General features: G+C 31.2%; 2 protein-coding genes across 2 annotated transcripts; one reads left to right on the plus strand and one right to left on the minus strand.

Moving 5' to 3' along the window:
- Positions 1 to 1,295: 1,295 nt before the first annotated feature.
- LOC108853299 (probable calcium-binding protein CML43) lies at positions 1,296 to 2,961 on the minus strand. Its single transcript, XM_057009998.1, has 2 exons — positions 2,823 to 2,961; positions 1,296 to 1,985 (listed from the first exon to the last, which is right to left on the minus strand). Exon 2 carries the CDS (start codon positions 1,957 to 1,959, stop codon positions 1,411 to 1,413), a length of 549 nt encoding a protein of 182 aa, XP_056865978.1. The 5' UTR covers positions 1,960 to 1,985; positions 2,823 to 2,961; the 3' UTR covers positions 1,296 to 1,410.
- A 5,069-nt stretch (positions 2,962 to 8,030) lies between these two features.
- LOC108853298 (alpha N-terminal protein methyltransferase 1) lies at positions 8,031 to 9,789 on the plus strand. Its single transcript, XM_057008018.1, has 9 exons — positions 8,031 to 8,036; positions 8,144 to 8,165; positions 8,292 to 8,426; positions 8,512 to 8,570; positions 8,659 to 8,769; positions 8,853 to 8,909; positions 9,011 to 9,065; positions 9,138 to 9,235; positions 9,334 to 9,789. The coding sequence occupies exons 1-9, from the start codon at positions 8,031 to 8,033 to the stop codon at positions 9,457 to 9,459; spliced, it is 669 nt and encodes a 222-aa protein (XP_056863998.1). The 3' UTR covers positions 9,460 to 9,789.
- The last annotated feature ends 4,713 nt before the right edge of the window (positions 9,790 to 14,502 follow it).

Consider the following 14,502-nt stretch of genomic DNA (forward strand, 5'->3'; position numbering starts at 1 on the left):
CAATCTCAATGTAGCATTTTAATACACAAAACCAACATCCATTTGTATCATCACCCAGATGGATCACCTGAGCAAACGAACACCACCTTGTCAGGTTGAGTTCTGGATTCTCAGCTTTAAATCAAAAGCCCATAAACACAAAAAGACTTCGACGTCTGCTTTTTCCCGTCATTGTGTCAGTATCAACGTAGAACAAGCGTTTTAGCTCAATCCTAAGATCCTATGGAGATTTGTGGCGTAGATTATGAAGGGAAGGAGTTTAATAGCCCACAAGATATGTGGAGAGAAGAAATTGGAGAAGAAGGAGATAAAGCAAAGAAGACCCAGTGGTACAGAGACGGAGTTTCTTACTGGGAAGTAAGATTTAAACTAGTTTTGTTCTTAGTCTCTGTCGTAATTTTGATATTACTTTATTTATTTCTTTCTTTGTTCAATTCTTTGTAGTATTTCTTAGATTTGATTGACTTGTATTCTTGTATCCCTAACATGTTTAACCTGGATTCCAAATTAAGCATGCGGCAGTAGGAAAATACATAATATATTTGGAAGTGAGCTCTGGCCGGACCGAGACGGACATCATGGTCCCGGAACATTGACCAATGAGGGTTACGCGTTGAAGACCAAGACTTTGGTGTGGGAGAAGTTTGGAGGAGGAACTGAACCCAGGTGAACTCGGTTGGCCACTTGGCCTGCCTACACGACTGCTACCATCTATGGAGAGCAACGCCTCCTCATGCATGGAGGAAAACTTCCGACAAACAAGATGTATTTCTACGCAGTATATTCCGCCTAAACAATGTTTTCACTACTCTCAAAGGTTTGTTTGTGTGGTGAGTATTATTACTATTTGTGTTGTGTCTCATAATAAGTAAGATAAAATAAAGGTCTGCGAAACCTAAGAAAAACAGCCAACTATGCGTGGCTTATTATTATCAAGTTAAACTATATGTGTTTCTCGTTTGCAAAACTGTACTGGTTGGAATAATATGTACTATGTACTTCTACGTGTGTTTAATAAATGATATGAAGCTATCTACAAATTTGTTGTCTAATTTAATTTCCTGAAGTCCTCCTTAACATTTATTCACCATATCTATGTCTAAGCCTTTAACAACACAAATACATGAAATAACAATGCAATACAATGAAATACAATCGTTTATATCTCTCCATCTTGTATGAGGTATTAGTTTGATTATATTTAACACCAAAGCGATCTTTTGATGCTCTAATACCAAAAGGCATAAAAGATCGCAAAAAAAAAATTATCTTGAAATTATTTAGCAAAAAAAAAATACCAAAAGGCAGAAAACAATTTGATTTTCTTGGAATAAAACATTACATAAGATTTATCTTGAAATTGTTTTTCATTCAAGGAAACAAATCAAACGAGAAAGTTTAAATGAAGATTCAAGAGGAAGGGACAAGAACAGTTCGCATCATGTTCTTGAATTCAAAAAAGTCAACGCGACCATCGTGATTGGTATCAGCAGAGACAATCATCTTCTCCACTTGTTCAATTTCTCCTGCTTCAGGAAGCCCTAGCTTCTTCAAAACATTTTGCAACTCCACGGCGGAGATAAACCCGTCTCCGTCCTGGTCAAACACTTTGAAAGCTTCTTCTAGATCTGATTCCGGAGATCCGTCGCACTCGCAGTCTCTCGCAAAGAAAGATTCATCCAGTGTTTTGTGGAGTGCTGCGAAGTCTTCGAACTGGAGTCCGGTTTCGCCCGGCTTGATGAAAGATTCGATGGTTAGTTTGAGGTCGGAGATATCCGCGTCGAGACCAAGTCGAGAGAGGGCTTGGCTCAGTTCTTCGATGGTGATGAATCCGTCGCTGTTTTTGTCGAATAAGTTGAAGATACGGTGGAGACGGAGAGCGTTTAGACTAGGACTTCTTAGTCTGAATGAAGAAGACTGTCTCGAGAGTATTTTCTTCTTGTTAGTGATGATCTCCATTGCTGCTCTCTTCTTCTTGTTACTCTCTATTAATATAATCGGATACTTGTAAGAATCACGAGCCGGAGACTAATCGCTCTGTTTTTATATATATATAAAGACTATGAATCGAAGTTATAAAAAAAAAAAAAAAAAAAGACTATGAATCACGAGGCAAACTAATTTTTTTAATTAAAATATTATGATTTGTTCTTCGTTAAAATGTTTAGAAGATACACTAAACCATAGAAAATTAGCAAATTCAAACGGCGTTAATAAATAATTTTTAATTTGATTAGATATAGTACATACAGTACTTTAGTGTATTTTTAGAAAAAAAAATTAAAAAATATTTTCAAATAGCCCTGTACCTTTATTCTTTCTTAAAAACTCAAAAGTGGAAATTAAAAAGGAAAAAGAATCAACTAACAACTATAAAAAATGTTCCTATTTATAACTAAACGATTACTAAATATATTAAGATACATATTAAAAATAAAAATAAAAATAATTGATACAGTTTTTTATAAAAATAAATTTAAATTAATATTTTAGGTTTGAGGCTAATTAAGTGATTAATATTTATGGTAATTTAATAATATTTCCCATATAAAAATATTATTTATTTGTCAAAAAGTATTATTTATAATTTTGTGATATTTTTTTATGAAACAGAGAAATTTATCTTAATTTTAAGCTAACAATAATCTCCTATATTTTTATATTTTAGTTTATTACCGTTAATTAATAACATATATAAATTTTTAGATATTTTTAGAAAATATTTAATTTTCTTAAACAAGGTAAGAATATTGTTATTGGCAGCGTTGACTGTTTGACAATGAATAAGTTACGTGAATGTATATATTACGTAATGTGGTTACTTTGTCATGATGTCTCACGTTGGTGACGCTCCAATTGCCCATTGATACCATCTTTTAGATTTTTCCAATTTAACAGACAAAGACATGTTAGTTGACAAGTTTCAAAAGAAGAAAAAAAACATGTTAGTTGCCAAAGACAAAGACATGTTATTTGACAAAGACAAAGACATGCTATTGATGTCAGATTTATAGTTAACTAGATATAAGCCCGTTGGGATGCAACGGAATTTTTGATGTTTTAACTTAATAAAGAACATAAAATAATAATATTATTATAATTTTATGATTAATTTGCATATATTGTGTGAGATTTATTTTATAATTAAAATTTTATATAAGTTCAAGTGAAAATTTTATTTTATAATCATGATACAAAGATGAATTTTATTTATTAATTTAATAGATAGTTTTTATTCATGATTTTTATTAAGTAATTTATTATATTGTTGATTTTTATAATTTAATTTTATTAATATTTTTTTTAAGTTGCTTAGTTCTTCAAAGTTGATAAACAAATATTTTTATAAAATGATAACTATTATTGTACAAACGCCTAATCATTATTGTGGCAATAATTTACGTAGGCAGCATGACAATAATGACAAAAGAAATCAACATGAGTTTGTAAGAAGAAAAAAATATGCGAAGGTAAGGATACTGAACCGTATATTATATTTTTCTTGAATCAATAATTATACTTGGTGATCAAATATGAGGGAGTTTAGTTATATATACATATATATATATATATATATATATATATGTGAATTATTGTAATTCTTTTTGGTTTATGATTTTTTAATTAAAATTTGAATAAAAGAAAATTAACATTATATATTCTTTTACATTTTTTGGTTTAAGATTTATTGAAAAGGATAATTACTATCAAATATTTCTTGACAGTTCTTTATTTCTTTAAAGTTATCCTTTCTTCATGATTTGAATAAAGGAAATTTAACATTAAGCAATTTTTTGGTTTAAGATTTTTAAAAAGGATAACTACAATTAAATATTTTTAAATTATTTTTTTCGTTATGATTTTAAAAAAGGAAAATTAGTGTTAGATATTGTACAAACTGATTTTTGTTTAAAACACATGTCACAATCTTAAATTTTTAATTATCACGTGTCGCGATCATGTTAATTAGTAACTTTGAAAAACAAAGTTTTATTGGTCTAATATTTTTTTCCAAAAAATATAATTACTATCAAATATTTCTTGACATTTTGTTTTTTATTTCTTTACGGTTATATTTTATTCATGATTTCAATAAAGGAAATTAACATTACTCAATATTTTTTACAATTTTTTTTGGTTTTAGCTTTTTAAAAAGGATAATTACGATTACTTTTTTTTACATTTCTTTTTTTCTGTATGATTTTAGAAAAGGAAAATTTGTGTTAAATATTTTACAAATTGATTTTAATTTAAAACACTTGTCACAATCTTAAAGTTTTAATTGACATGTGTCGCGATCGTGTTAATTACTAACTTTGAAGAACCAAACTTTATTATAATAAGAAATATTTTTTTTTGTTTAGAATTCTGAAAAAAGGAAAAATTCTGAAACAATTAATATTAAATGAATTTTAACAATTAAATCATTTTTACAATTAGATAATTCAAAATTCGTTTTAATTATATAAGAAGATATATTTTTAATCATTACATATCTAAACACATGTAAAAATATTAGAAGCAAAATTACTATCAAATAATTTTTTACAATTATCTTTTGTTTATAACTAAAAAAATGGAAAATTACTATTAATAAAGCTTTTAATTATGAGATAGATTAACACATGTCTCAATCTTAAATCTTTTGTTTAGAATTTTAAGAATGGAAAATTACTATTAATAATATTTATAATAAGGTTTTTAATTATGAGATATACTAACACATGTCACAATCTTAAAGTAAAAAAGGAAAAATTCTGAAACAATTAATATTAAATGAATTTTAACAATTATATCATTTTTACAATTAGATAATTCAAAATTCGTTCTTATTATATAAGAAGATATATTTTTAATCATTATATATCTAATCACATGTAAAAATATTAGAAGCAAAATTACTATCAAATAATTTTTTACAATTATCTTTTGTTTATAACTAAAAAAATAGAAAATTACTATTAATAAAACTTTTAATTATGAGATAGATTAACACATGTCTCAATCTTAAATCTTTTGTTTAGAATTTTAAGAATGGAAAATTACTATTAATAATATTTATAATAAGGTTTTTAATTATGAGATATACTAACACATGTCACAATCTTAAAGTTTTAATTGCTATGTGTCGCGATCATGTTAATTAGTAACTTTGAAGAACCAAGCTTTATATAATAAGAAGCAAAATTACTATCAAATAAGTTTTTACAATTATCTTTTGTTTATAACTAAAAAAATGGAAAATTACTATCTTAAATTTTTTGTTTAGAATTTTAAGAATGGAAAATTACTATTAATAATATTTATAATAAAATTTTTAATTATGAGATATACTAACACATGTCACAATCTTAAAGTTTTAATTGCTACGTGTCGCGATCATGTTAATTAGTAACTTTGAAGAACCAAATTTTATATAATAAGATAAACCTATCGGGTTGAGTTCTGGATTCTGAGCTTTAAATCAAAAGCCCATACACCCAAAAAGGCTCATAACAAAAATGTCATTTTTGTCTTTACAACCCATTCGTATTCAGTGGACACTTCCACTGCAACCTCCAAAACCGTATCTCGTCGGAGGCAATTCTTCTCATGCCCCTATATCTTATTTTTCAATTTCTATTAGACAGTTTTCTTATTTTAATTGTATACTAGATTTTGACCCGCACGCCCGTGCGGGTATGTTTTTATAAAATATTTTATTTTTTATGTCAATATTAGAGTGGGACAAAGAACCTCAATCCAAATCGAACCGGTCCCGATCCAAAAAGAAGTACCAAACCAAAACCGATATTGATTAAATATCAAAATTTTGGTATTTAGAGAAGTGAAACCGAATCCGATCCGAACGGAAGTATTTCGGATATTCGAATGTATTTGAAATAGATTTATATAATTATATATATATTAATTTTTAGATTTAATATATATAAAAATATCCAGAATATATATAGTATTTTTAAGTTGGTTTAAATAATTGAAAATATATTTAAATAGTCAAATGTAAATATCTAAAATAGTCAAAAGTATACTCAAAACACCAAATATACTTAAAATATTTATTGATTCTCTATCCAAATATTTAAATCAAACCAATTTATATATTAAGTTCAGGTATTCTAACATATGTAATTCAAATTTATATGTAATATATTACTTTGTTTATATATTTTGAGAAATTTAAAGTGTATAACAAAATTAAAAAAAAAATAATTTAAATGAGTTAGCCGAACCCAAACAAACCCGCAAAGATCCGAATCGTATTCGAGGGAAAATTTAGAAATATCCGAATGTGACTAAAATCTCTGACCCCATATCTAAAACCAAAACAAACCCAAACAAAACCCGATTGGATATCCGAACACCCACCTCTAACTCACAATCTATTTTTTTCCTTTAAAAACAGAGCAAACATATAATTAATAGTATATTATACGTACTATCATATAAATAATCACATATATTAAAATCAGTTTTATTCCATTTTTAGAACGCTACTTTTGATTTTATATTTCTGATCAATAATATTTTATATATTATTTATATATAATTTATTTGTGATCATATTTTACCTTAAATTTTCTGAATTGATTTAAACTTTACTTTGGTTGCTTTCATATTTTAATTCGAAAAATAGACTTGAATTTAATATATTTACATACTAAAATGTAAACATTTTCTATATATGATTTTTTTTCTTATCATCTAGAATGTAGTTTAGACTATCATACAAAAATGTATTGTCAAATGCTAATAGTTGTAATTATATGTAAAAACCATGTGTTAGTGGCCGAGTGGTAACGGCCGTCCTGCAAAGTCCACCATTCAAGGGGACGCGGGTACGAATGTCGGCCATATCGAATGTCACAGCATGGCCACGGAGTGCTTTACGCCACTTAAAGGTATCAGCAAAGGCTGGCTCCGGGCCTAGGGTGATTACGGGCCTTCGGGCCTTGAACATCCTAGTTAAAAAAAAAAAAAAAAAGTAATTATATGTAAAAGCATAGTATATTTCATATTATTGTGTAGTATATATCTCTATTTATAATCTCACGTCATTTAATTATTGAGTAATATAACTTTTGAGTTACTTGTATTGTTCTCAAATGGCCTAAAAATTAATATCAAAATGGTAAGTGTATTAATGTTATGATCAGATCAGATTTATATAATAGTAGGGAAAACCTAATGGCAAGACATTACAACTAATATATTAAAATATCCTTTTATGAACAAACATTAGTATAATTATATTATTTATATACAAATGGTTCGAACATTGAATATTGAATAAGTAAATATTTTGATGGTTTCGTTTGTGTTTTTGAGAACATGCAGATTTTTTAATGAAACATAATGTATGCAAGTTATTACCGTAGTGAGAATTAGATAAATTTGCAAACCAAGCCCACAATGAATTATTGGGCTACAGAACGTCAATAGCGCGTATTAATTAGAAGCGAAGTAATGATTTGGAAATGTGATAAACGGCATAGTTTAAATCAAGTGGCATACAGATGTAATTATTGAGGAAAAATCTGGGTTATTTTTTTTTTGTACTTCAGTTTTAATAGTTTAGATGTCTAACGAAAAATTATAAAATTAAATCGAAAACGTGAATATTTTTTATTTGATTTATAGAATTTGATAAAAATATTTCAAAAATAAAAAAAAAACTGTTTTTCATATTTTCACGAAAATCATTAAAATAGGGTTTAAAAACGTTTTTAAATTTTTTTTTTTTCAAATTTGAAAAGTATAGAAGTTAAATATTTGCCCATGGGTTCACTAATCAATGGGGGAGTTAGGGTTTAGTTTTGAAGAGAGTGGAAGATTTGATTAGGGATTTAATGTTTTGATCAAAAATAGAACTATGAAAAAGGGGTATAGAAGACTAATAGAGTCCACAGTATATTGTGTATAGAAAAATAGGGGTACAGAAAAAGTTGACTCATCTCGTCGCCGTTGCCCCGTCATTGTGTCAGTAGTATCAACGTAGAACAAGCGTTTTAGCTCAATCCTAAGATCCGATGGAGGTTTGTGGCGTAGATTCTGAAGGGAAGGAGTTTAATAGCGCATGAGAGATGTGGAGAGAAGAAATTGGAGAAGAAGGAGATGAAGCGAAGAAGACCCAGTGGTACAGAGACGGAGTTTCTTACTGGGAAGTAAGATTTAAACTAGTTCTTTTTTTTTGTTCTGTCTCTGTCTTAATTTTGATTTTACTTTATTTCTTTCTTTGTTTTTTGTTTTTTTTTTTTTAATTGTATGTTGTTAATGTAACGGTGTTAAAGCTTCTGTTGATGGAGTATTAGGAGGATATGGGCATGTGAATGATGCTGATATTATAGGAAGTGAGGTTTTTCTCAAGACCCTTCTGCAAGAAAGATTAGTAAACAGAGGAACAAATCAACATCTAGTGGCTCTTGGTACTCTTCTCTCATTGGTGTTTATTGCTCTTTTCTTTTTTTTTAACACATGTGTTTCTTTGAAAACCACACAACTCACTTGCAGATTGTGGATCTGGCGTTGGACGGATCACCAAGAATCTTCTCATACGGTACTTTAACGAGGTGAATGTTTTCTTTGATTCTGTTCACTTGCTATGCTCAGTTCTTCTCTGTTTTAGTTTTTGTTGACAACGATTGTTTTTGATCATAGGTTGATCTTGTCGAGCCTGTAGCTCAGTTCCTCGATGCTGCACGTGAAAATCTGGCATCTACGGGCTCAGAAACGCACAAAGCAGCTAACTTTTTCTGTGTACCTCTTCAGGTATCACTCTTGTGATGTCTCTTCTTTTCTTTTCGGTTCTCCTTCACATTTGTTTTGTTAATTTTTTTTATATATGGGTTCAGTGGTGCATTGGGCATCTCACTGACGATGATTTTGTTTCTTTCTTTAACCGAGCAAAGGTAAATCATTTGTTTCTTCTCTTTCGCTGCACCATGTTTTGTATCTCTATTACAAGTCGAGTGAAACCACAGTATCTACTGATGTTCGTGGTTTATCTCAGGGATGCCTTAAACCCGGTGGGTTTTTCGTGTTGAAAGAGAATCTCGCTAAGAAAGGTTTCTTTTACTTTGCTGTTCTTTTAGAAGTTTGATCTGATGCAAAACTGATTATTATTTTTTTTTGCCCAGGTTTTGTTTTGGATAAAGAGGATCGTAGCATCACCCGATCGGATCCCTACTTTAAACAGCTCTTTCGTCGATGTGGGTTGCATCTCTTTCAAACGAAGGTTTAGTTCTTGTCTGTTCTTTCTTTCTTAAGACCGTATTTTAAGAATTGTTGGTCAGAAGTTTAGAGTTTTTTTTTTCCTTCAAAAACATTTTCCAGGATCAGAAGGGTCTTCCGCGAGAGTTATTTGCTGTTAAAATGTATGCTTTAACGGTTGATACACCACCCAAAGTCCATAAAACCAAATCGAAAACACACGGCAACAGGCCCCACATTATCAAATGACAGGCTTTTTGATTTAATGACAGAAGCTACCAACGTTATTGTGAGATCCGTAGATCAAGGCTTGGCTGCTTCAAGGATGGTTCATAATTGCGTAGTTTGGTTTCGTTCAGACCTCCTGGCCTCGCCTAGTTTATGAACCTTCTTGTTCGTTGTCTGATCATTTGTCCCGACTTGGAGATAACTGTACTAGAATTTATATCTCAAGTTAGAGCATACTCTTCAAATAGTGATCTGTAATCTGAAATGTAGCCGCTTCATATGTAATAATTTTGTTTTTGCAGCCAAGGGGGAAAATATCTTTTTCTAAAATATGTAAATCTACATTGATCATGACATGAGTTAGTCAACTGCTAACAAAGTTTTCTTACTTATAATCCATGTTCGGAATCGCGCTACGCGCTACCCGTACGGTAACTTCAGGCCTAGCGAGTTATCAAAAAATCGGGATAAACTCGGAGTATACGCGGGGCCTAGTTTTTAGTTTTAGATATACAACGATTAGTCAAATATCAAATTATACCATATATCATAATTATTTTTCTTCAATCACATCTAATACAAAAACAGAACAAAAACAGTTCACTTACAAAAATCACAAAATATAGTTTTGATCATGAAAAAAAGAAACAAAAATAAATCTTAATCCTATTCGTCTTTAATGATCAGCAATATATATATTGATTTTCTAGTGGTTCATGTAGAATGTGCTACAAGTTATAACTTGATATAAGAAAAACATGAAATTAAGAAAAGACCAAACAATTAACATAAAGTTCGTAAGAAACAAAATTCAAAAAAAAAAAGTCCATAAGGAACAAATAGAAGAGACACGATGTTAAGATTTCACTTGGTACAATTTCCAGTTATGTTGTCGAGAGCATGACTTAGTCAACTAAGAGCGTTTTGCTAAATGGGCCAAAATACATTTTTGGGTTAAAAAATATCTCGCGTAACGAATGTTTTGAGGCGAACGATTTCTTTATAATGCGGATATAACGCGGACTTTCTACGTTCAACTCGGGACAAAATCGGTCAGCCGTATAATATCACCGAACTGATCTTACTCGCCACGGTCAACAACTGCATCACGTAAACTCGGACGATTATGCGGCTAGGCGCCCGTATTTTAGAACAGGGCTTATAATTATTTTAACAGACATGAATGTCTTCTCAAGAACAGGGTCTTTAGAAAAGTAATCCTGAGATTCAACTTCCAAGCGCTAATCCTGAGTTCCAAGCGGATCAAAACAACAACGTGCCAAACTGTAGCGCCCTGTAGTGAGCTCCCACGGCGAATGAGTGAGCTCCCACGTCCATTTACTCAATCTGTGGAATCTATTTTACGATACAAGTGGTGCATTAATTTTTTGGAGGTTCGAAAGTCGTTTTTACTGACTACAATTAGGAATGTCAAACAGGTCATCCCGTCCCGTCCCGTCCCGGACCGCAGCGGGCTCGTTGATTTGCGGTCTCTCGCGGTCCAGTCCCGCACGGGCTGCGGTACTCCAAAGCCCCGGCCCAATCCCATCCCGCCTGAAGACCTGTTACAAACGGGCCGGCCCGCGGGATAACTTCAATCTGCAGCCAAGTTCACAAGAAACAGCACATCGTTACTGCACCAAAACACATTAAAAAGGTAAAGAGAATCCGAGATAGCAACAACAACATCATATGGTTTCTTCTTTATCACGCAAGAGAAGATACATGTAGTCTAAAAGATGTGGCAAATACTTATGTTTCAAATCATCATTAGGATATTTCAAATTTTCTGTTATACATGATCAAGAGTGAAGAGTTTAAGACATAACTAAATTTTCTGAACCAAAACAGAATTCATAAGTTCATAAAAAACCAAATGCTATTGTTTTCTCAATTTATAAAATTAAAACCAAACACCAATTCAAAACATAAACAAAACACATTAGGACACTGGTTTTAACTAACCTAATAGACACCATCCGCGTTTCACCACCTGAAAAATGCAAACAAATAAAACTGTTAGAGTACAATCCGAGAGAAAAATATGATCTCAACGCCAAGAACAAAAAACTTACCAGTTTCATCTCTACAATGTCCCCTGTCCTTATCTCTAGAACCGGTCTTACATAGCTTTCTGGTTCAGAATCTACATAATAACAAACAAATAGAACATGTCATATAAGCTTTTACTTTAGCATCAGATAAAAACGAGTAACTACATAGATTTTTTTTTTTTTTTTTTGTGAAACACTAGTAACTACATAGATAAAAACGATCTTTCATTACCTGTGAAATGCATGTCGTCACCGTCGCAGAAGAAGCCTTCGCCGGAGATGGATCTTGATTTACGGTGGAAACGGAGTTCTTTGACAGTTTGAAACAAGAACTTCTCTCCGGAACATGCAAGCTTGATCTGTGAAGTTGACAACCCAAGATAAGAGTATCGGAGCTTCTCGCCGTCGCCGGAGCTCCCTTTCACTCGGTGCCGACTCGTCTCTCTCACTCTCTCAGTCACGCTATCTCTCTCTTTTCTTTTTCAGGCGGCAGCGAAATGAGGAGAGAAGAAGCTGCGGGACAGTAGGTTAACCCGCGGTCTTCTTGGGCCCAAACCGCGAAAAGCCCATACCGCACAAGTCTTGTACCGCGAGGCCCGCCCCAATGCGGGTTGACAAAATCACGTCCCAAACCCGCCCCGCCACAAGTTGTTTTGGGCTCGGCCCGCGGGCCGCAGGTTCTTTTGCCATTCCTAACTACAATCATGGCATGGTATTTCTTTCTCCTTTAGTCTCACTCGCACATTATTCAGAAACGGAGCTAGAAATTTATAAACATGCAATAACAAATTAAATTAAAGGTGGTTAGACAAATATTGTACTAAAAATTCTTTTCTTTAGAAAAAAATAAGAGATAATTGGATTACATACACCTAAAACCGAGCATAATTAGACTTCTACCCCATTAATCTCACAATCAATTTTGTGACGATTTTATCTCTATCAAGAGACTAGATCTGCGAACTAGACCTGTACATGTCAGTTTTGGTGTCAGCTTGTGTCAGCCTATAGTATAGCTTGTGTTTATAGACATTAATCTTTATCTCCTAACAAAATATCATTTGATGAAGAGAAGAAAGAAATCGAAAGAGAAAGAAAGAGAGAAAAAACATGAAGAAAAAGAAGAATCAAAGATTTAAATATGAAGAAGAAGAGGAATCAAAGATAAAGATGAACTCAACCAACTTATGTCATTCCAAACCATCACCACCGAATAAAAATCAATTTCATTTTCTTTTTCCAACAGTCCACAAATAATTTTTGTATACTTTGCATTTCTCTCATAAAGTCTATTTTTCTATTTGCAATATTTTTCTGTTATAAGTTTGATTTTATTTTTTACTTTGATAGTTCTAAGATTATTGATCAAAGATTTGTTATCTGGTATATTATTCTATAAATCGTTGTTATATGGTAAATGGTTTGATATCTGGCACATATTATGTTAGCTGATACAAAAAACTTATCTTTAATTAATACACGTTTGTGTAGCTTATAAATGGTTTATTTGATAATTGGCTTAGTGACTGACAAATGAATTGATACATAGTTTGTGAGTTAATATGTTCTTTGATAAATCAATTGTTATCTGAAAAATAATTTGTTGTCTAGTACATGAACTTATTAACTGATAAATTGTTTGATAAGTTATTTATTATCAGATAAATGATTTGTTATTTGCTAGTTATTTTGTTAGCTGCTACATTGTTTGATACCAATCTCCTATCATTTCAGATCCATGTTAAGTCTTTATTTGATAACAAGGCATAGATTTTTGCTCCTAGACACGGTGATCAGTGGAGGACGAGGTAGATGATGACCGCTTGAGAGTATGGTTGGACTTGCCTTCGAAAAATTATTTTTAAAAAATTAGCATTATGTTAACTTAATCAATACATTGGAGTTCTACACTATGTGTTATTCTTAACTAAAGATGTTTAATACTGTTAAATTTTATTTTAGCAAACATTCTACTTATTACCGGATATCATTCATTTTTAGTAGATCTTCTGACTTAAGTCGCCGTTGGGATAAATATTTTGTTAGATGTTACTTTAGTCTTATGTCGCCATTTTAAATAATATGAGTTAAGATGTTTCTAAATAGGTGTTGTTAGTAGATATATAGTTGGTTATATGATACATGGTTTGTTAGTTGTAACATTTTACTCGATACAAATTTATTAGATGATACATATTTTGTTATTCGATACATGTTTTTGTTGTATCTTCAGCATAGTTCTCAGACATGTCAATATAGCTGCGTTATATACAATATACTTCGATAGATAAACAAAGAAGCTGCTTTAGTCTGGTGGTTATAGTATAATTGTTTAATAAGAAACCAGGGTTCGACGCACAAATCTGGTGTTTTCATTGGATTTTTTCATTTTTAAATGAAGGGCACAAATATAATTTCTCTTTCATCTTCTCCATCGACCTGCAACTCTAAAGCAGCCGAATCCGATTTTTTTCCAACTTTTTTCTTCAATTTTCTTGTTGATTTGAATCATTTTTTTTTGTCAACCTGTTGATTTGAATCATTTAACCTTGTGTTTTTGTTAATGATGAAATTTTTTGATAAATTTATAATGAAATTGGCGATTTCAAACTTAAAAAAAACCCAAAACTTTTTTATGCTCTGTTTTTCTTGTTTGAATGAGGCATAAACGCCATAGAGCTTGACCGTGGAACGCTTAAACACCGAGTAATTAGATGAAAGTGTTTTAAAACCTAAGATGCTATATTTCATTATACCTAAGCTTCCCAAAAAAAAAAAATCATTCAAAAATCTTGCACGACACAATACCAAAGACAACTTGTGGTGTAAAAATAAGGCTGGCGTGAAATCCAAAGTGATATATCTTCTGATTCACAAACCTGAACATGCCTCTGGTATTCTGACACACTTGTTTGTCCAACCTATGAAATCTGCAAGTGTATCTTTGGTTGTCAGAGAGATCACCGAGAAACGTGTCAAAGCTGAGGACATTAAAGTCTAAACCAACCAC

This window comes from Raphanus sativus, chromosome 4 (assembly GCF_000801105.2).
Source record: "Raphanus sativus cultivar WK10039 chromosome 4, ASM80110v3, whole genome shotgun sequence".
NCBI classification, from domain to species: Eukaryota; Viridiplantae; Streptophyta; class Magnoliopsida; order Brassicales; family Brassicaceae; genus Raphanus; species Raphanus sativus.

Excerpts from the sequence above, each read along its gene's own strand:
- LOC108853299 (XM_057009998.1), bottom strand. The coding sequence starts at position 1,959 with ATGGAGATCATCACTAACAAGAAGAAAATACTCTCGAGACAGTCTTCT.
- LOC108853298 (XM_057008018.1), top strand. Across the intron at positions 8,427-8,511 it reads TCAACATCTAGTGGCTCTTG|ATTGTGGATCTGGCGTTGGA; the intron begins GTACTCTTCTCT and ends ACTCACTTGCAG. Across the intron at positions 8,910-9,010 it reads CTTTCTTTAACCGAGCAAAG|GGATGCCTTAAACCCGGTGG; the intron begins GTAAATCATTTG and ends GGTTTATCTCAG.